Below are 23,913 nucleotides of genomic sequence, written 5' to 3'. Positions count from 1 at the left end.
AGCAAAAGAGCTACACACACATAGCGGAGGAGTCCGGCGAGAAGACCCCCGGAGCTGTGCAATAAAATATTTTTTCTCTGTGTTGTGTTTTTTATTGTACTTTAGTTCACAGGTGAATGGGTAGGGGTACATTGTACCCCATACTCATTCACATAGGGTGGGGGGCCGGTATCCGGGGGCCCCCTTCTTAAAGGGGGCTCCCGGATTCCGATAAGCCCCCCGCCCGCAGACCCCGACAACCAACGGCCAGGGTTGTCGGGAAGAGGCCCTTGTCCTCATCAACATGGGGACAAGGTGCTTTGGGGTGGGGGGGCCGCGCGGCCCCCCCTTCCCCAAGGCACCCCCCATGTTGAGGGCACGCGGCCTGGTATGGCTCAGGAGGGGGGGCGCGCTCGCTCTCCCCCCTTTCCTGGCCGGCCGGGTAGCGTGCTCGGACAAGGGTCTGGTGTGGACTTGGGGGGAACCCCCACGCCGATTTTTTTCGGCGTTGGGGTTCCCCTTTAAGCCCATTCCAGGCGGCGGAACCCGCGACGTCTCCTTCGCGGGCCCCGCCTACCTGTACACGCGCTCGAAATGGGCGGATTTGCCTCCGCCTTACGTGGGCGAGTCCGTTCATTTCAAAAGTTGAGCGAACTGTTTGCCCAACCTTGTTCGTCAAACAGTCCGCTCGTGTGTGGGCAAGTCCGCTCATGCAAATTTTGAGCGGACTGTTTGATGAAACTGTTTGCCGAACAAGGTTGGGCGAACAGTCCGCCCGTGTGTACGCGGCCTAAGAGTCTCACAGACATATATAAAACTCAGCACAGGTGAAACACTGCCATTACATATGATTTTGTGTACACTGATAGAGAGCTAACACTTTACCTGAGCTTACCTTATAGAAGAACTTCACTAGACCAGTCAGGAACTTCTTGACAACAAGCAATTGTTAAATTTGTGTATATAGTGCAGAAGTTTGTAATGTACACTATAGTATATATAGTGCACAAGTCTGTAAAGCTAGACATTTGTTTTTTTGTTTTTATTCAATCAGTGGGCTGAACAAGAAAAATATAACAGATTCCTCTAGCCACACAAATACGTGGGATGAAGGAATCCTTTCCACCAGGACATTACCTGTCCCCCAGTACAACTCTCCCCCAGGTCAGTCTGCCCCCCAGTACAATATTACACCCCCCCCCCCGATCAGTCTGTCCACCAGTACAATTCTCCAACCCAGGTCAGCCTGTCCCCATCCCCAGTACAAACCCCTTAGGCAAGTCTGTCTGAATCTCCAGTACATACCTCCCCCCCGTTAGTCTTTGCCCATTATATTTCCCCACTCAGGTTAGTCTGTGACCAGTACAATTCACATCCCCCCCAGGTCAGTCTCCACCCACTACAATTCTACAAATACCTCCCCTAAGTTAGTCTGTGCCCACTACAATTCCCTTCAGTAACCAGAGGTCCCGCCATCTGCCGAATACAGTAGCTGACAGAGGCGTTTCCTTCCTAAATGTGGATGGAAAGCTTAAGACTTACCCTCTGTGCTGCTGTGCAATGTCTCCACAGAACAAATCGCATTGTCACCCTATTACAATGTGAAAAAAATCCAATCTACTGGCAGGATCAACAGGTAATAAAACTATGTTGCAGGAGGGCTTAGAAAAACAAAAACACTGTATTAATGCTAATGACAGCCTGCAATATATATATATGTAATTTTTGATTTTGCCCAGTTACACTTTATTGTTACACATGGTCGGACATTCCGATGGACAATGTCTGATAGGACTGTGTTGTCGGATAATCCGACAGTGTGTGGGCTCCATCGGACTGTTTCCATCGGAGTATCCGACGGACCAAGTTTTCCAGCTGGGCTATAAAATTTTCTGACAACATGCTCCGATCGGACTTTGTCCGATCATGTGTAGAGAATTCCGATCGGACAAAGTGCCACGCATGCTCAGATCAAATTCCTAGACCAAAGCTATTGGCTACTAGCCTGAACGTAGTCCCGTCCTAACGAAATAACGTCATCACGTTAAGTACGATCGGATTTTCTGACAACTTTGTCCGACTGTGTGTATGCAACAGTTTCGGGCAAAATCCGTCGAACAAAATCCGACGGACAAAATCCGACGGATTTGGTTGTCAGAATGTCCGACCGTGTGTACAAGGGCTTAGACTTTTGTTGTGTGCAAGCATTGAGCTGGTCATTCATATCCCAGTAACATGATCAGTTATAAATCTGCAGGGGTAATGTTTAAATGACACAATATTCTGTATTCTGTACAGTTAAATTCCTATATTAAATGCCATCCTCACTAAAAAATATTTTAATGTTAAGCAGTCACATGTGGGCTGAAACATCTGCCAGCTCCTTGTGTCTCTCAAAAATCTCAGTGGTGAGATTTTCCAATAGTAGCCCCCTAAAGACTGTAATAAACTTGTTTCCAGTTATGAATCCATAATTAGACTTAATGGATGTGACAGAAGTGACTGTAGTGGAACTCTGTTGGAGACATTGTGCCAAACAAATCCCAAAGATATACAATAGTAGAAGCCAGCATGTGATTGGACCACACAAAACTGAGTATTAGTTCAGAATGGGGCTGATCTGTAATTTTAGGCCATGGTGTAATTATATTATATTTAGTAGAGTAAAATTAGAAAGAACTGGACATTTCTAGGAATCAAGTTATGCATTTCTGGTCAACGTAAAGCTGTAGCAAGGTGCTTTTTTAAAGTAGCAGTCAGTACTGATGACTGACAGTGCCTAGGGCAGTATGGAGGGTGCATGATGTATCATAGCATAGCAGCTTTTCTTAGATTTCACAGCTCTTTACTATTGTATATATATTATACCTCTTGGAGCTGGTAACTATGATGTGTAATTGCTTATGACAGGTGAATAATGGTGGTGTATGGTGGCTCTAGAGATCAGCGCTAATGTTTGACCCCCAGTGCTTTTGGGGCCATGTTAATCCATTCAGTATTAATCTCACTTTCTATGGCTCAAGGTCTCATATTTCTCTTATAGTTCTTGAAAAACAATTTTTTTATCACCATATTGGCAATTTTAAAGAGTAACACCACTTTCGTTGAGAAAAAAACATTTCCTTTTGAGTAATCTGTATACATTGCAAGGATTTTAACAAACTTTGTTTCAGATTCCTACCTTTTGTTATTTGATAGAAATTGCTGTTTATTTGTCTGTGTCCATGGGCATGTGAATGGGAGAGACTTTTACATTATTTATCAGCTCATCAATCTTGATCATCATGACATTTTTGGAGGCTGTTCCATAGCCTCCAGGTTGCCATATTATACTGCATTTACAGAAATTTACAGTGCTGCAGATTGTAAAGGAATGGTCATTTTTAATGGAATCACGCCCGGCCTATAGGCAAATGGCGGCTGAGCGGTAGCTCCCCCACAGTGGGTGGATGTCAATAACATTCTCCCAGTCATGTGCCTTTTGTCCATCCTAGGAGCCTTGTTGTGGTGCAATCTGTCATCCTTTGTGTCCACTGGACACAGCATATAACAGAGCATTGTACCAGGCTGGTCCAATCACAGCGATCACATAACAGTTGTACACAATAAATGGCTTTCATTCATAGCCATTCATTGTATGCTATTGTGTTGATCTCTGTGATTGGTCACAGTGATCACAAGGTACAGACAGGGTCAATCACAGTGCATCTGTACCATGTGATAGCTGTGGCCAATCACAACTTTTACAATAGTATTGTTATGTACCGTCTGGGAGAACCTGACGAGTAGCGGGAGACCTCTCATACAGCCCGGCTCAAGGACCACTGGATTTGCAACAGTGGCCGCGAGAGCACGGTGAGGTATGTGCGCCTGCAAAAGCGTTGGTAGTGGTAGTGGCAGCTGATGAGTAGCAGGACCAGACTGGATTGCTGAGCAGCAGAAGGAAGCAGGAACAGGTATGCTGTGGATGCAGAGCAGCGGATGTAGGTAAGTTGTAGATGCAGGACTGTACTGGAGCTACACAGGCTGGAAGCAGAAGACTGGAGAAGAGTCAGACAAGCCAGGTCATACACGGAGGATCAGTCTATCATAAACAGCAGGCAGAGAATGGTCAGAGTTCAAGCTGGGTTTGGCAACAGGAAATCGGGCAGATAGGCAGGAATAATCAGGGTCAAGGCAAGACAAAGGTCAGGACTGGAGACAGCAGCATGGTCAGAAAGCTGGGTCAAATACTGGATCAGATTCAGGCACATGATCAGAACACAGGGTAAAGCTGCAGATCAGACAGCAGCTGCTGGCTTTATATAGGCCATTTGGTGCCAGCATTAATGGCTACCGTGTGCACGTATTTATGTATTTGCTTGTTAGCACCAATGTTCCTGCGCATGCACATAGGTTTTAGCCCAGCAAGACAGGCACCTACTAATGTATGACTGCGCATGCCATGTCCCTGACAAGTACACAATGAATGAATAGATGCCATTCATAAAAATGATTGCTTATAACAGTGGAATATGAAGAAACCCAGTGCTATTATACATGTAAAAAATAATACAGTAAATAACACGAATAAAATAAAATAAAAGCAAGATTGGAAGCGGCTCTCACCTAATCATGCAAACACCACACTACTATATCCAATATATACAAAAATGCAGGTGAAGCGCTACCCACAATGACTCAATCTCTAAACGGGTCATAAACAAACCAAATGAATGTTACCAATATATACATTCTATTTCACCATATCAAAATACAAACAATATCATAAACAGTCATATATGTGCATATAACTCTATGTGAAAAAAAACACACAAGTGGTAAGTTGTTCCTCAAATAAAAACATTTAATCCCATACACCCTCCAATCTTTCTGTGAGATTCTCAATAGTATTGAAAATCTTGCTGTGCTACAAAGAAAAAAAAAAATCATATTCTTCACCATGAAAAAAAACACGCCAATGTGCCCATCACCACACCTTATGGGTGTCTTCTCAACTTTTTAGATGGACCCCTATGCAATAATGGAGGTCAAATGAACTTTATTTACAAAAGAACTTACATCTGGACCTCCTTATCGCATGGTCACCAGCCTCTGCCAGATAACAGGAAGTTCAGTTCTCATTTGCATCACAACCTTCAGATTTCCCACCCCCCCTCCTCTGCTCAGACCCATCTGCATTTTTGTATATAATCATAGTGTAAGAAAAAAAAAATCCTGATTACTTCCCCAGAGTAGTACAGTGTCAATATGGTAACATTGTACTGCTCTAGTTACTGTACATAAAAATCACAGGTAAAAGACAAAAAGAGAAAGAAATTTTAAAAAACAAAACAAAAGTAAAGTTTAAAAATGTAAATAACTATATACATACAATGGATATAAAAAGTCTACATGCCCCTGTTAAAATGTCAGGTCTCTGTGATGTAAAAAAATGATACAAAGATAAATCATTTCAGAACTTTTTTCACCTTTAACGTCGCCTATAAACTGTACATCTCAGTTGAACAACAAACTGAAATCTTTTAGGTGGAGGGAAGTAGAAATAAAAAACTAAAATATTATGGTTGCATAAGTGTGTACACCATTACTGTAAACTAATACTTTGTCGAAGCACCTTTTGATTTTGTTATAGCACTCTTTTTGGGTATGAGTCTATCAGCATGGCACATCTTGACATGGCAATATTTGCCCACTCTTCTTTGCAAAAACACTCCAAATCTGCCAGATTGTGAGGGCATCTCCTGTGCACAGCCCTCTTCAGATCACCCCATAGATTTTCAATCAGATTCAGGTCTGGGCTCTGGCTGGGCCATTCGAAAACTTTAATCTTCTTCTGGTAAAGCCATTCCTTTGTTGATTTGGATGTATGCTTTATGTCGTTGTCATGCTGAAAACTGAAGTTCCTCTTCATGTTCAGCTTTCTAGCAGAAGCCTGAAGGTTTTGTGCCAATATTGACTGTAAACTGTTCATAATTGCCTCTACCTTGACTAAGGCCCCTGTTCCAGCTGAAGACAAACAGCCCCACAGCATGATGCTGCCACCACCATGCTTCACTGTGTTATGGTGTTCTTTTGTCAATGTGCAGTGTTGTTTTTTCTTATGGATCTTCATCTTTTGAAATTATAGCCAAAAAGTTCAACCTTGGTTTCCTCAGACCATAACACATTTTCCCACATTCTTTTGGGAGACTTCAGATGTGTTTTTGCAAAGTTTAGCAAGGCTTGGATGTTTTTTTTGGTAAGAAAAGGCTTCCGTCTTGCCACTCTACCCTATAGCCCAAACATATAAAGAATACGGGAGATTGTTGTCATATGTACCACACAGCCAATACTTGCCAGATATTCCTGCAGCTCCTTTAATGTTGCTGTAGGCCTCTTTGCAGCTTCCCTGACCAGTTTTTGTTTCATCTTTCGTAAATTTTAGAGGGACGTCCAGTTCTTGGTAATATCACTGTTGTTCCATATTTTCTCCACTTGATAATGACTGTATTTGCTGTGTTCCATGGTATATTGAATGCCTTGGAAATTCTTTTGTACCCTTCTCTTGACTGATACCTTTTAACAATGAGATCCCTCTGATGCTTTGGAGGCTCTCTGCGGACCATGGCTTTTGCTGTGGGATGCAACTAAGAAAGAGACCTACTAGAACAGCTGAACTTTATTTGGGGTTAATCAGAGGCACTTTAAATGATGGTAGGTGTGTACTGACTCCTATTTAACACAAGTTTGAATGTGTGTGCTTAATTCGGAACACAGCTACACCCCCAGTTATAAGAGGGTGTGCACACTTATGCAACCACATTATTTAGTTTTTTATTTTTACTTCCCCCCTAAAAGATTGCAGTTTGCTTTTAAATTGAGTTGTACAGTTTATTGGTCACATTAAAGGTGGAAAAAGTTCTGAAATTATTTATTTGTCTCATTTTGTTTTGCATCACAGAAACCTGACATTTTAAAAGGGGTGTGTAGACTTTTTATATCCACTGTATATATATACTGTAAATGACACTTTGCTACAATGTAAAGTAGTGAGTGTACAGCTTGTATAACAGTGTGAATTTGCTGTCCCCTCAAAATAACTCGACATGCAGTCATTAATGGCTAAACCACGGGTACACCCCTAAGTGAAAATGTCCAAATTGGGCCCAATTAGCCATTTTCCCTCCCCAGTGTCATGTGACTCATTAGTGTTACAAGGTCTCAGGAGGATCAGGTGTGTTCAATTTGGTGTTATCGCTGTCACTCTCTCATACTGGTCACTGGAAGTTCAACATGGCACCTTATAGCAAAGAACTCTGAAAACAATGATTGTTTCTCTACATAAAGATGGCCTAGGCTATAAGAAGATTGCCAAGATCCTGAAACTGAGCTGCAGCATGGTGGCCAAGACCATACAGCAGTTTAACAGGACAGGTTCCACTCAGAACAGGCCTCTCCATGATTGACCAAAGAAGTTGAGTGCTCATGTTCAACTTCATATCCAGAGGTTGTCTTTGGGAAATAGACGTATGAGTGCTACCAGCATCGCTGCAGAGGTTGAAGGGGTGGGGGAGGACAGCCTGTCAGTGCTCAGACCATACGCCACACACTGTATTTTGAGAAGACAGCAAATTTACACTGCTATACAAGCTGTACACTCACTACTTATTTTTTTCAGTGTGGTCACTTGAAAAGATGTAATAAAATATTTACATAAATGTGAGGGGTTTACTCACTTTTGTGAGATACTCTATATGGCTAAAGTTATGGGTGTCATTTTGAATAAACTAAGCAAATGAATGTCAATGAAGATTGCAGTTTGGGCAATGCCAGGAAGGCAAAACCATTTTCTGTAATAAAAGAACCAATCCTCCAAGGTATGCCCTGTCTGATTTAGCCCTTTAACTGCAAAGAAGTTAATTCAGCTGTCTTAACTGGTTACCGCTTGGTTCCTAAGCCTGTGTTAGTATGTCGCCCCATAAAGCTTTCACAAGGAAAAGAAAAATGTGCAATACATACGTTTAAAAGGGCAATAATTATTTTCTGGATGTCATGTCAGAAAAATGTTCATTTTGTTCATGAACTGTGTGGGTCTGTCTACTTGATAGAAATCAGATTAAGCCAGCCAGCAGTGACTCAATAGGAGTCCTACACCTACTTTCACAAGTTCATAATCCCCTTTACTGTTCCTTTCACAGGTTCCATCCCTGCACATTATGTTGTCACTTTTCTCTTGGTAGTGCCAATTTATAGCAAAAGGTTGATATAGTAGATGTAATACTATATTAAAAGTTAAACTCATAACAAGTATAAATTATAGGTGGACTTTAATCCTTTCCATGTCACTAAGCACAGTGAATGTTATATAGGCAGCCAAGCATTATCAAATAGGATATTCAAAATAGATACTGGCTTATTCAGTAAAAATAAAAAAAATGTGCAAGGCACTGTAATCCATCCCACAGCAACCAATCAGAATTCATCTGTCATTGGCATAAAAATCTGATTGGTTGCGTAATATGGGTATCATTGTTCTTGGTCCCGTTTATCAAATAAAATTCAGTACTCATCTACTAAGCTAGTGCTGAGGAGTAGAGATGTGCCAAGTGCAGTAACCAATTTATTAATTTTTAATATTCACTAGCATTTAATTTTAAATAAAGCTGCCAGAAAGCGGTGACTGGAAGCCAACATCAAGGCAGAATCAGGTATTTGTGCTAGTTGTATGTAAAAATGCATTCATTTTTAAAGAAATACAGTATCTCACAAAAGTGGGTACACCCCCACATTTTTGTAAATATTTTACTATACCTTTTCATGTGACAACACTGAAGAAATTACACTTTGCTACAATGTAAAGTAGTGAGTGTACAGCTTGTATAACAGTGTACATTTGCTGTCCCCTCAAAATAACTCAACCCACAGCCATTAATGGCTAAACCACGGGTACACCCCTAAGTGAAAATGTCCAAATTGGGCCCAATTAGCCAATTTCCCTCCCCAGTGTCATGTGACTCATTAGTGTTACAAGGTCTCAGGAGGATCAGGTGTGTTCAATTTGGTGTTATCGCTGTATAAACTGCTACCAATAAAAGTGAGTATACCCCTAAGTGAAAATGTCCAAATTGGGCCCAAAATGTCAATATTTTGTGTGGCCGCCATTATTTTCCAGCACTGCCTTAACCCTCATGGGCATGGAGTTCACCAGAGCTTCACAGGTTGTCATTAGAGTCCTCTTCCACTCCTCCATGACCGCATCATGGAGCTGGTGGATGTTAAAGACCTTGCGCTCATCTACCCTCCATTTGAGGATTCCCCACAGATGCTCAACAGGGTTTAGGTCTGTAGACCTTCTTGGCCAGTCCATCACCTTTACCCTTTTCAGCTTCTTTAGCAAGGCATTGGTCATCTTGGAAGTGTGTTTGGGGTCATTATCATGTTGGAATACTGCCCTGCGGCCCAGTCTTCGAAGGGGGGGGGGGGGATCATGCTCTACTTCAGTATGTCACAGTACATGTTGGCATTCATGGTTTTCTCAATGAACTGTAGCTCTTCAGTTCCGGCAGAACTCTTGCAGCCCCAGACCATGACACTCCCACCACCATGCATGACTGTAGGCAAGACAAACTTGTCTTTGTACTCCTCACATGGTTGCCGTCACACACGCTTAACACCAACATCTATTTCCCAAAGACAGCCTCTGGATATGACGCTGAGCATGTGCACTCAACTACTTTGGTCGACCATGGCGAGACCTGTTCTTAGTGGAACCTGTCCTGTTAAACCACTGTATGGTCTTGTCCACCATGCTGCAGCTCAGTTTCAGGGTCTTGGCAATCTTCTTATATCCTAGGCCATCTTTATGTAGAGCAACAATTATTTTTTTCAGATACTCAGAGAGTTTTTTTGCCATGAGGTGCCATGTTGAACTTTCAGTAACCAGTATGAGAGAATGTGAGCGATAACACCAAATTGAACACACCTGCTCCCCATGGCTAATCGGGCCCAATTTGGACATATTGGCTTTTTTGGCAGTGGTCTAGACCTTAATGGCTGTGTGTTGAGTTATTTTGAGGGGACAGCAAATTTACACTGTTATACAAGCTGTACACTCACTACTTTACATTATAGCAAAGTGTAATTTCTTCAGTGTTGTCACATGAAAAGATATAATAAAATATTTACAAAAATGTGAGGGGCGTACTCACTTTTGTGAGATACTGTATATACAACTGAATTACATTTTTTTTTTACATAAAGCTGGAGTCAGTACTCGAACAGTGTGCTACATACTGCTGTGTTGCTTGACAGTCTGTTGGTTTTCTTTTGAAATAAATGTGCTAAATGCATGAAAAGTAACACAGCTGTGCAAAAGTTTCTCAGCATGTAAACCATGTAGAAAATGTCAGGCACATATGGAGGTTCTGAAAGATAGACTGAAAAAAACATAAGAAAAAAAAAAGGATTTTTATAAGATTACACATATATCAGAAAAGACAAATTGATTAGCAGTGAAGGTAATCATCATATGTATCACATTCAAAGCTTAAAGACAAATTCCACAAAGTTAACCCAAATATAGTAAATGTATACTATAGTAAATATTCACAGATGAAAGCCCATTTACAACCTCTTTTTCTTTTGAATTTTTCTACTTTCTTGCTGTAAAAGGGTTGTCCATAGGTAGAATTTATACAGGCAGATCTTGGGTGCTTATAGTGGTCATTTTAACTGTTCATTATGAGTAATTGGCCATGCATTAGACAATTGTTCTATTAAAATTTCTTTAGGTTTATAAAGAGATAGCTAAGGGGGTACCACATCCAATGGAAACTGTTAGAAAATAGTTTTTTGACATTTTAGCAGACTTTACCGGTACAAGAAAGGAATGCTGTATAATTTTACAATAAAAATAAATAATTTATTTAATGTTACAAAGTTGATAAAAGTGTGTGCAAAATAAAAACAAGAGAAAATAGAGCTCTCATTAGTGTAACCACAGATGTATATGAAAATTGTCAGAAAAGGTCAACGTTTCGATGTTGCTTCTTCAGGACCTATCTCCAATGACTACAGGCAAAGGGATTCTACATGGGAAAGAAAAAAGTATCAAAACGTAATTAAACGGATAACCAATGCAGCCAAATTGCATACAATAATGTAAGCCCCATAGGTAGTATGGGGACAGTGTATATAAGGTGCCACACACATAACAGAAAGAGCCCTCCCATGTGTAGCATGTCATGTGCTACCCGGGGGCAGCCAAATCAGCGAGACACTTCCTAGATAAAGACGACCAATAGTGCCTGATGCCCCATTCTATGAGGAGGACAACTTGAGAATAAGCCCCCACATAGATATACGTGTTAATATACATAGTAATATCATCTTGACATGGTACTCCCAAGTCCAACAAAAAATCCACAGTATCACTGCACCAGGGTTACCATTATTCCACAGTATATATAGAGCAGCCCGCCTATTTTCTCCTATTATGCAAAATAAAGATACAGACCACTGATAAATACTTGCGGTAACCTATTGTGTATTATGACAATAACACAAATAGCAAAAAATCTGATACCTAGATGTAATGGTTCAGGACAAAGGTCATTAATCGATCGGACTATATAGGAACTTCCCGGTAGCACACAGAAGATCACCTAGGACAGTGATGGCGAACCTTGGCACCCCAGATGTTTTGGAACTACATTTCCCATGATGCACTGGCACTCTGCAGTGTAGTTGAGCATCATGGGAAATGTAGTTCCAAAACATCTGGAGTGCCAAGGTTCGCCATCACTGACCTAGGACATACATTTTGACAAACCTTGTTGTAGATTCCTACCTTTTGTCATTCTGAAGAAACCCCTGTGTTTTTCTCTGTGCCCATGTGAGAAAATGAATCCAGTGTGAGTGTTTTTTTAATTATCAATCAGCTGCTACACCTGCAGAGCTCTAATGAGGAAAGCTGCTGAGCCTGCATCACTTTAGATGTGATTTCCTACTGGGAGTATCGCACCAAAAATTCAATTTTTGTTGCAGGGGATGCCTGAAATCTGACTTGTATCTTAGTGCAGACTTCTGGGAAAATTTGTGAGCCAATCACACACGCAGGAAATTATGTTTAGGGGGGGGGGCATTTTGTACACATTCTGTGTATGGAACACCTCCAGGTAGCCATATTGCATTGCATTTTTAGAAAGTTTTACAGTGGCTGCAGATTGAAAAGAAAAGGTGATTTTTAAAAACATTCAATTACAATATGACTTGCGTCTCAATTGTATACGCTATATTATTTTTTTCCTTTTTTGTTATTTTTTTCCCCCATGAAAGTGAAGTTACCCTTTAAGTGAACAACGTTCTCTGCAGCATTTATTACCACCAACCACTGCCACAGGGTGACAAAAGAATTTACATAATGGTGCTGTGGATTATTTATGGATTTAAGGGAGAACACAGCAGCATATGTACATTTTTGGCTTGGGGTTTTCAGCGAATAAATGGCAGATTAAAGGTGTCAACATTTTCACCAGCTGGCTGAATAGTAAACAACATAATATGCAGTATTTCATATTTGTCTGTCCCTGTTGCTCAGCACAATTTAGGACAGGGGCGTTGCTAGGAGCGTGAAACACCTGGGATACTTGTAGACATATATAGGAAGTGAAGTTTATGGGAAAAATGAGAGTAGCCAGGCATGCTTTACAGTGGGAAAGGAATAGTTAAATTCAATGGCAGCCTCCTTGGTGTATATACCACACGTGCATGCCGCAGCATGAGAGTGAAAGAGTCAGGTTATGTATTGTACATAAATCAGGGGTCAGGAGTGTGCTATGTACAGAGTGCAGGGGTCAAGAGTATATGCATTACATTACCAAATGTATTTGGATGCCTGGATTTACATGCATGTATCCCAGTCTTAGTCCATGAGGTTCAATATTGAGTTGGCGAACCCTTTGCAGCTATAACAGCTTTAACTCTTCTGGGAAGGCTCTCCACAAGATTTAGAAGCATGTCTATAGGAGTGTTTGACCATTCTGCAAGAAGCGCATTTGTGTGGTCAGGCACTGCTGTGGATGAGAAGGCCTGGTTCACAGTCTCTGCTCTAATTCACCCCAAAGGTGTTCTATCAGGTTCAGGTCAGGAATCTCTGCAGGCCAGTCAAGTTCTTCCATCCCAAACTCGCTCATCCATGTCTTTATGGACCTTGCTTCGTGCACTGGTACGCAGTCATGTTGGAACAGGAAGGGGCCATCCCCAAACTGTTCCCACAATGTTGGGAGCATGAAATTGTCCAAAATTTCTTGGTATGGACCAGTGCACAAAGGACCACAAAGACATGGATGAGTGAGTTTGGGGTGGAGAAACTTGATTGGCCTGCACAGTCCTAACCTCAACTTGAATAAACACCTTTGGGATGAATTAGAGTAGAAACTGCGAGCCAGGCCTTCTCGAAAACATCCGTGCCTGACCTCACAAATGCTCTTCTGGAAGAATGGTCAAACATTCCCATAGACACACTACTAAACTTTGTGAACAGCCTTCCCAGAAGAATTGGAACTGTTATAGCTGCAAAGGGTGGGCCAACTCAATATTCAACCCTATGGACTAAGACTGGGATGTCATTAAAGTTCATATGCGTGTAAAGGCAGACATCCCAACACTTTTGGTAATATAGTGTATACTGACTGTGGGGTTAAGGAGTATGTAGGTACTAAGTGCAGATGACAGTAGTATGTAATGCTACTATGCAACTATGCTATGGAGTGCAGTGGGCTTGGATTATGTAACATACTGAATGCAGGGGTCAGGACTATATAACGTACTGAGTGGAGGGGTAGTATATAAAGCCTAGTGCACAACACCGCCACCTTCATTTATAGCACAGCAGTACCCCATTATGAGACAACACATACCCAATCACCCACATACTCACACACACACACCCATACACACGCACACACACACACACTTTAACATGCACATTAACAGACACACTTATCCATCTTTCTTCTGGGAAAGCAAAGAGCTGACACTAACAAAGAGGAGCCCAGTTCAAAATTACACTTCATGCATGTAGCTCAGAAGCAGCCACTGCACAAAAAGACATTGTGGCAATGGGCACCCAGGGCGCCAAGTAAGAGATGTGAGGCATGTGCCTGGGGTGTCTGAAGCTAGCAACACCTATGATATAGGAGATTGGCTTTAGGCAGGGGGTACAGGTCATATTTAGGCATTGTGATGCCCCAGGACCACCTTAATCATTATGCCGCTTTTAATAGTTATGCCTATATTGAAGTAATTATTTTAATATAAACTACTGCTAGAATGCACTATTGCAGGCAGCATGTGGTCTGCTTTATAAGCAAAATGACTTATGTACTCATAGGATCAACAAACAAGAAAAAGGTTAGGGGGAATCCACCACCAAAAGTCAGCATGTGAACTGCTTTTATATTGTGCACTAAATTAACAGAACACACAGAACAGTTGTTGGAAAGCTTTATCAACCAAAAGGTTGGCCTAATAGAATGTTTGACATCAACTTTTGTACAGATTTACTTGGAAGGCATTTCATCTTTATGACATTCATAGAGGACTATTATAAATTTAACGGCATGCTGCTCTTTTTAGCCGAATTGTAAAATATTCATCATGCCACAAATGAATAGCGAGACAAAAAAACATTGTTCTTCAGATATGCCCCCAGAACTTTTTTATTTGCTTGTGATAAGTTGTCAGAGCACATTAAGTCAACAGAAGCATCTCAGACGTAAATCCCATTGCTTGCAAGGCAGACTCACACAACTTTTACGCTCAGTGAAAATGACTTAGCTGATGTGATGTTTTTGGATCAAGTAAACTTTTACCTGTTAAAAGTCACCGTAGATGCAGATTATTAAAACAACCTGTACAGGGAAAAATATGAAAGCTGATTTTGATGAAACTTCTTGCTTGTTGTCCAGCTGATTTAAAAGCTGAAACTCAGAACATCCGCTTGATGACTACTATGTCACTACAGGATGCAGTAGTGACATGAAGGGCAGTGGGTGGAACCACAGAATGATGTCTGGGACACAAAAGATTGATCAAGGCAATGTTTGGCAGTGCAAAAGGCTACAGAGGTAAGTATTCACTTTCTGCATTACCGAAGCAGTTTTTATTTGGACTTTCCGATCGCTAACAGGGTCACTTTAAGTATGTTCAAGTACAACCCCAAATCCCAAAAAGTTTTGGATGCTGTGTAAAATCCACATAAAACAGAACACAATGATTTGCAAATCTCATAAACCCATATTTTATTCACAATAGAAAATAGAAAACATATTAGATGTTTAAACTGAGAAAATGTACCAAAACAAATAAGGTCATTTTGAAATTTATGGCAGCAACACATCTCAAAAAACTTATAAGGGCAGGATAAGGGCAGGTTTACCATGGCCTTTTAACTACACTCTGTAAAAATCTGGGAACTGAGGAGACCAATTGCTAGAGTTTTGGGAGAAGAATGGGAGAGTAATGTTGACCCATTTTTGCCTGATATAGGATTCTAAGTGCTCAATAGTCCTTGGTCTTCTTTGTCATATTTTTTGTTTCAAGATGTGCCAAATATTTTCAATTCGTGAAAGGTTTGGACTGCAGGCAAGCCGGTTAAGCACACAGACTCTTCGCCTACAAAGCCATGCTGTTGTTATACTGTGGATACAGTTTAGCATTGTCCTGCTGAAATTTGCAAGGACTTCCCTGAAAAAGATGTCTGGATGGGCACATATGCTGCTCTAAAACCTGGATGCATCTTTCAACATTGATGATGCCTTCCCAGATATGCAAGCTGCCCATTCCATACCCACCAATGCACCCCCATACCATCAGAGACCCCCCATACCATCAGAGAACTAAGTGCTAAAAGCGCCCATGGGTACCAGAAAGAATGTCAAATTTAAATTTGTGTGACCGCAGAACAGTTTTCCACTTTGCAACAGACCATTTTAAATGAATTTTAGCCCAGAGAAGAAGATAGCAGCGTTTTCGGATCACGTTTAAATATGGCTTCTACTTTGCATTTTTGGATGGCATGTTGAACTTTGTTCACAGACAGTGATTTTTGGAAGTATTCCTGAGCCCATTCAATGATGCCCATCACCAGATCATGCTTGTTTTTAATACAGTGCCATCTGAGGGCCCAAAAATCATGGGCATCCAATATTTTGCTTCAGTTTTGTCCCTTTCTCCAGATTCTTGGAATATTTTGAGGATATTATGTACCCTAGGAGATGACACGTATATTTAAACAGAAAAAAAGAAAGAAAATAGACTTTTCCCCTGCTGTTGTGTCCCGCTTTTAACTTAACCAAAGATGACCCAAAGATCATATTTATCTGCACAGTTCATACACCCTGACTTTCAACAAACAAAACCAGACATACTCATACATACAACAATAAAAAACGTATATTTAAAGTCTTTGCAATTTTACTTTGAGGAACATTTTTATGAAATTGTTCAACAATTTTTAGATGTAGTTTTTACCAGATTGGTGAACTTGCCCATCTTTACACCTGAAACACTCTGACTCACTAAGATGCTCTTTTTATACCTAATTATGTTACTGACCTGTTGCCAATTAACCTCATAAGTTAAATATTCTTCCATCTCTTCCTTGTTAGAACCACATACTTTCCTCGTTTTTTGTTGCCCTGCTTTTATGAAACTTATCACTGCCATAAATTTCAAAGTAACCTTATTTTTTTCCTAAATTGGTACATTTTCTCAGTTTAAACATTTGATATGTTTTCTATTTTTTATTGGGAATAAAAATTGCATTCTGTTTTTATGTCAATTTTACATGTCCAGACGGTTTTGGAATAGGGATTGTATAACAGGACCAGTTTAGCTGGATGTAAGTTCCTTGATGCAGAAAAAAGCTTAAAGAATAACTAAGCTCATAAAGATGCGCCAAAAAATCAGGAAAAATAGAAGGCGCCAGTATTGCCTTTGGTCTTCCTACAGCTGATCGTTTCATAGTTACATAGTTGGTGATATTGAAAAAAGACACAAGTCCATCCAGTTCAACCTATGATTTGTGTGTATGTGTTTATGCCAATAGTACATCGTATGCCCCTGTAAGTTTTGGTCATTAAGGTGCCCATCTAATAGTTTTTTTAAACTATCAATACTTCCTGCTGATACCACTGCTTGTGGAAGAGAATTCCACATCCTTGCCACTCTGACAGTAAAGAACCCTCTATGCAGTTTAAGGTAAAACCACTTCTCTTCCAGTTTTAGTGAATGGCCGCGTCTTTTTTTAAATTCCCTTTCACTGAATAGCTTTTGCCCTATGCTAGGTTCACCAGTACAGTATTTGTACATTGATATTATATACCCTCTCAAGCATCTCCTCTCCAGAGAGAATAAGGTCAATGCTTGTAGTCTTTTCCCATAGCTGAAATCCTCCAGTCCCTTTATTAGCTTTGTTGCTCTTCTCTTCTCTGGGCTCTCTCCAGTTCCAGCACATCCTTCCTGAAGACTGGTGTCTAGAACTGGATGGCATACTCAAGATTTGGCCAGACCAGAGTCTTGTAGAATGGGATAATTATGGTTTTATCGTTTTATCTTTGGAGTGAATCTCCTTTTTAATGCATGCCAATATTCTGTTGGCTTTGCTTGCAGCAGATGGCATGCCATTGCTGAGCCTGTCATCTACTAGGACCCCCAGGTCCTTTTCCATCCTAGATTCCCCCAGAGGTTCCCTCTCTAGTGAAAAACTTGCGCTCGTATTTTTGGCTCCCAAATGCATTACCTTACATTTTTCAACATTTCATTTGCCACGTAGTTGCCCACCCCATTATTTTGTTTAGGTCTTCTTGCAAGGTTTCCACATATTGCCCTGCTTAACTTTGTATCGTCTGCAAATAATGAGTTTGAGCTGTTTATGCCATCCTCTAGATCGTTTATGAAGAAATTAAACAGGATTGGTCCCAGAACAGATCCCTGGGGGACCCCCACTTTCCATCTTTCCTCATTACTCACTAAGCATGCCTTGTTTTACACTGTTTCTGTGTGGAGGCGAACATCTAAGTTGCTTCCTCAGTGCCTTCAGCTAGGAGAACAGTAAGCAAAACAAGAGTTACATCACCAAATCCCACTCCTAATCTCCTGGAACTGCAGTCATACCTAGCAGTGCCTTAGAATCATGTTGCAGATATACATCTATAAGGCTGTAGACACAAGAATGCCTAGGCACCCTCACACACCAGAAATTGTACCACTAATTTTCAGGGTAAATTCAAACCAAAAAGTATTTTGCCTTGTACACATGGTCGGACTTTCCGATGCAAAATATGTGATCGGACTGTGTTGTCAGAAATTCTGATCATGTGTGGGCTCCATCAGACTTTCCGTCGGAATTTCCGACACACAAAGTTTGAGATCTGGATCTAAAATTTTCCGACAACAAAATCCGATCGTTTAAATTCCGATTGTGTGTAGACAATTCCGACGCACAAAGTGCCACGCATGCTCAGAATAGATTAACAGATGAAAGCTATTGGCTACTGGCCTCTTTATAGTCCCGTCGTACGTGGTTTACGTCACCTCGTTCTGAATGATTGGATTTTCCAACAACTTTGTGCGACTGTATGCAAGACAAATCACACGGATTTTGTCATGGGAATGTCTGGCCGTGTGTACAGGGCATATTTGTCAGGTTATTACTAACATTTCTAATTTCTAGATAACATGACAAATCTCCATGTTTTGAGTTGTTGAGGTCTACTTTATTTATGCCAAGGTTTTTGTTTCATCAGCCAGGTTAATTCACCTTCAAAACTGCATATGCATTACAAATTAGACTTTACAATACATTTCGGTCCCCCACTTTTAAAAATGATCTTTACTTTTGAAGCTGCTTCTACTGTGGACTCCTCTCCATCCTACTGTTGGATATGCAGCCTCAGCTCCCCTCAAACAAGCACTTGGCTGCAATCACTCGGCTTGTCTAAAAACAAATGTGCAGCCCACTATCTCTCTCTCAAACGCAAGACGCTGAGCTTGGTCATGCGGCAAGAGAGAGAAGACTGCTCATGCATGGTTAGGCTAAATGAGTTCTTGTAGCTGCGTGCTTATTCATGAGGTGCTAAGTCTATGCATCCAATGGTTGGCCAGTCCTGCTGCCGTCTAGGCATATTTGAGAAGGGGAGCCCACAGTAAAAGCAGATTTAAAAGTAAGGATCATTTAAAAAAATTAAGGATTACTTTTTAATGTGCAGTCTAATTTGTAATGCATATGGATTTTTTTGTTTTATGTCAATAAAAGTGAACTAACCCTTTAAGAGTAACATTACTGCAGACAGTATTAACGCTTCTATGGAATTATAACAGATTTGCTGCATGTTTTTAAATATCTCTCACCTTGATGCAACTTTCATCTTCACTTGTTTAATTTTGAATAAGCTACAGAAACTTCTACATACAGTATTTGTCCATGGATACTATTATACTGTAATGAATTCTAAATAAAAAAGTATGACGTAAGTGTAAAGAGCTGTGTAGAAAGTAAAATAAAAAAGGGCACTAGTGAATGAAACACGCTTCTCTGAAATGAATGTATTATTATCCCGTACCAGACACAACAGCTTCCCCAGAAGCTAGTAATAACCCATTTGCATTCAAATATTGTATACTTGACAGTCTTTCTAGGTTACTGGTCTAACAATAGTCCATAAATGTATTTCTTGGAATCTTAGTTTATAAAAGAGAATCTTGAATCTGAATAAAATTAATGTTTCAGACTAATTAACTGCACAGAACTAAACTCTGGTGGAAAGTTGTCTTATAGCAAATCTTATATTCTTGTTGACAACAGAGAGGCCAACCTCAGTCCAACAGAGATCTTTGAACTTAAGGTAATCCAACAACACTATCAGTAAAAAATGTAATAATAAATGTAATTATTATGTTTTAATAGGTGACAATATTATGTCCTATTTAAAAAGTAAGGCGCACCATATTACTGGGATTGGTTTAAAATAGCTGCACAATAAATAGCTTTTAGAAGAGAAAAAAAAACGTTTTTCTTACGCATTACACATTTTCTTACAGATTGTTGTTATCAGCTATCCTCACTTGTTACATCTAATTGCATACATTACTGTGTCTTCATGTCCCATGAATCAGACCTTCAAAGGATAAAGTAATGAGAATCATATGAGTCACTGGTAAATACTGTTGGGATGTTGGGACGGGTTGTCTTTTGCAGGGACTTCTGAAGTGTGATATGAAATGTGTATGTGCACAAGATGAATCCAAATGATTTTCTAATTTCTTGCTTTTACTCTATATCCCAGGCTGACCAGTTCTCTGGCTTCCATATCAGGTCGGTGCTGTGTGTGCCAATATGGAATAGCAACCATCAGATAATAGGTAGGCTTTATAACATATCGTTGGATAGATCCCTGTTTTGAAACTGCATGTGTTTTGTGTCCATCAATGTCTTACACTTTTGTCCATTTTAATCTGTTTTAATGTGTATTTTAAAGAATATTTTACTGCATCACAGTGTTATCATTTGCTTAAAACTGCGGTCATAGATATACTGTACATATAGTAGAAAACCAGTTCTCCTATCACTTGTTCCAGGTCAGTGAAAACCAGGGGCGGACTGACCATTGGGCCACTCGGGCACTGCCTGAGGGCCCAGAGCCACTAGGGGGCCCCATCAGGGTTGCCAGCCTCAGTAAAACCAGGGACAGTATGTAAAAATCTGTGTGTTTTTTTTTACATCTGTCTCCGAGATGTCCCTTACCGAAATCCTGAGATTATAGCTGCCCCACCTCTCCAGTACCTTCTCAGCCAATAGAAACATGTCTGTGTATACTGTGTGTGTGTATAATGTGTGGCCTCATAATCTTGGATTGTCTGGGGGCCCCATAATCTCCTATTGCTCGGGGGCCCCATGAGTTGTCAGTCCACCCCTGGTGAACACATTGAAGCCAAAGGAGCTGCTTGAAAGCCAGTTATTTAGCATTTACAGGTCAGCAATGAGAGCTTACGTATTTCTCTAGAATGATAACGTAAGCATTCATTGTGTGCCTATGGCCATTTTAATGGGCCCTATTCATGTCACTAAAGTTTATGCTTTGTCTGTATAGTTATTCAGTTACATTTTGTGCCCTTTTCAGTTAAAAAAAGGTTTCCAAATCATACAAAATACAGCATCAGAATCATAGGATTCTATATGCACATACAGACTGAATGCCCATCCAGTATTGACATTTCTTCTGCATATAATTTGGTGGACAGATCAAGCAGAAAAGCACCTTCTACATTAGTCCAGCAAATTTACTGACTGACTAATAATCTTTCAACCAAAAGCAATAACTTTGCCAGGCTGCTTTGATGACTGACTTTTATCATTTTAGAAAGAGCCTTGCAGACACACTAAGCGGGTGACAAATTCTTTAAATATTGCACTGTTGTATAATTCATTGTGTGCCTCCCTTTTTTTCCCAGAAATATATAAATTACAAAGTGGTAGTTTTCACACTTTTGTGTGGTTTGAACACAAGACCCCTAAATGCAGCACGCAGGTCTTGATTTGAGTGCTTTGCTTGACAGCACACAAATGCAAAGAGGACCTTTTAAAATGAATGTGATTTTGGATGTCCTATGCTTTCCATGCATTTTAATGATGCGTTAAGCACATGAAAGCACATAAATGTGCCCTAACCTGTTTATATGAATTGCATCTTGATTAACCTTTTCACAATATATATGTTCAGAAATGAAATATGCTTCCGGAAATAACAGCCCATTCTACTGCACATCAATCTTTTTTTCTTTGTAAACATTTTTGCTACGCAAAATCATGCTTGATTTTGACTATGTAGGTCTTGCTGTGTCAATATTAGCCCCTATGCCCTTTAATTTTGTGTGGATGCCAAAAACAATGAGCTCTCCTCAAATCATAAAACTTATGGTCACCTAGGGCTGTTCCGTTATCCCAAAAAGGTGGCACAGGAAGCAACAGATTAGGTTATATGCAAAGGTGGTATGTTACCACCCCCTGCTTAAAACCTGGAGAACTTTCAGTTTAAATTGTATCAAAATAAAATGTGAGCAAAGTCTTACAGTATATTTTATTTAAAAAGCAGCCACAGCCTGAGCATAAATGCATTCCTATGCAGTCATGCTTCCTCTGTGGAGAAGTGGGTGTCTCTTTGCAGAGGTCCAACATGCTGAATCAGAGCCAGAACTCTCCATTCAGCAGGGAGCAGGAGCTTTGCCGATTGCACTGCTATAGGTCTGATTCAGTAGGGGGTGTGCTTCCCCACATGGAGTACATTTCCAACTTTACAGCTGATGTGAAGACACAGGCTTCTTTAATCCGTCTGTGGAATCTTTAGAAAGAAAATTAATTGTAAGACTTAGCCCAACTTTTGTTTTGAAGCGCCTTAATGTGGAAGTAAACATATAGATTTAACAGTTTAAGAAAAACATTTCTGACACATGCTGGGAATGTAACTGTCCTCAACCAAACTGTAAAACCATCCATGGCTAGTGTCATAACTGATCACATGTGCAGAATCATGGCAGTTGAAGATTAAACAGAGGCCAAGATGGCAGCTTCCTTGGCTGAAAATGATAGGAGGGTTTACTTCCACTTTAAATGTATTTAGCTGAAAATTTCCTTGGGCTTTAAGTAAACAGATACATGGATCCTTTAGATCCTTTAGATCCCTCACCAAGTCGCCATCCAACAAGTGAAAGTAGAAAAATAATAAACGCATAGGACAATTTTGACACCAGTTTAAACAAATAAAGAAAACAAATTTTAAATAACGACCTCTTCTTCCATCAATCACCAATATCCTAATATCCTTCTGTTTTTTTCTTCCTGCACTGTGTCCCGTGCTGCTGATTCCATTAATACATTTAATAATTAATTAAGCCATTGTAACTGCTTTGCAGAATTTTACTACTGCATGTTTTTATATATTTTAGGTGTGGCACAAGTATTAAATAGACTAGATGGAAAACCATTTGATGATGCCGATCAAAGACTGTTCGAGGTAAGGAAAGAACCTTGCAGAAAAATATGCCATACTTTACTAATACACACAATCCAACTTAATGTGGCAGTTCAGACAAAAATGTTTTTCTTTTGCTAAAGAGTGGGGAAGTTTAGAAACCTAAATCTAGTTTTGATTGCATATTGGTCTACATTGTGGAGTTTTCCTCTCAATTTCTGTCCCCTTGACTACAAGAACTGAGAAAAGAATTTCCTCAATGGGATTACTAGGAGATATATACCTGAGAGATGCTAACCCTAAAAATTCTGGTTTTATTGTCACATATGTGTCCTCACTTTTTGTTTGGATAAATCTTCCAAACTTTAACATGAATAAAAACCCAACAGAGTTTCTAACCTTTCCCATTTGATTTAACAATAAAAGAAACATTTCTGCTGAAGTTTCGCTTAAGTTTGCTCTACTGGTAGACCAGTGCCATAGAAAGTCTGGAACAGTGGCGGCTGGTGCTATATTTTTTGGGGGGACTGCAAACAATCCACTTGCCACCCCCCAGCCCCCCCACTTGTCGGTGGGTGGGTCACCACTTTCCCCATCTAGGTCATGGGCAGCGCTTCCTCAGGCGGTGGGCGGTGGATTCACCTGGCGTATCATCCTCCTCTGCATCACAGCAGCATCCACTATGTCTCCTCCTTTTCTCCTCCAATACGAGCACTTCTCCTCTTGACCAATTGGGTCTCAGGACCTGCTTCCTGATTGGCCAGGAGGAGAATCAGGAAGATAATAGCGAATATTAATTTGCGATTGTCACACAACTGGGTGGGCTCAGGGTGCAGTGCTCTGCGCCCCGAACCCACCTTTTTTTAAGCCAATTAGAGCATAAGGCTGTAATCATCTGCTTCTAGAAAAAAAAAAAAAGCAT

General features: G+C 40.4%; 1 protein-coding gene across 1 annotated transcript in view; it reads left to right on the top strand.

The window, feature by feature from the left end:
* Nucleotides 1–23,913, top strand: part of PDE11A (phosphodiesterase 11A) — an 899,055-nt gene that overhangs the window by 502,973 nt on the left and 372,169 nt on the right. The window contains exons 7-8 of the mRNA XM_077448090.1: nt 20,310–20,385; nt 22,966–23,033. Coding sequence (XP_077304216.1) covers nt 20,310–20,385; nt 22,966–23,033 — 144 coding nt within the window. The remainder of the gene's footprint in view (nt 1–20,309; nt 20,386–22,965; nt 23,034–23,913) is intronic.

Source organism: Lithobates pipiens, unplaced genomic scaffold (assembly GCF_037356315.1).
Source record: "Lithobates pipiens isolate NorthernLeopardFrog02 unplaced genomic scaffold, aLitPip1_a1.2 Scaffold_22, whole genome shotgun sequence".
Classification (NCBI taxonomy): domain Eukaryota; kingdom Metazoa; phylum Chordata; class Amphibia; order Anura; family Ranidae; genus Lithobates; species Lithobates pipiens.
Note: the sequence above shows the minus strand (reverse complement) of the source record. Positions and strands in the feature narration are given on the sequence as shown.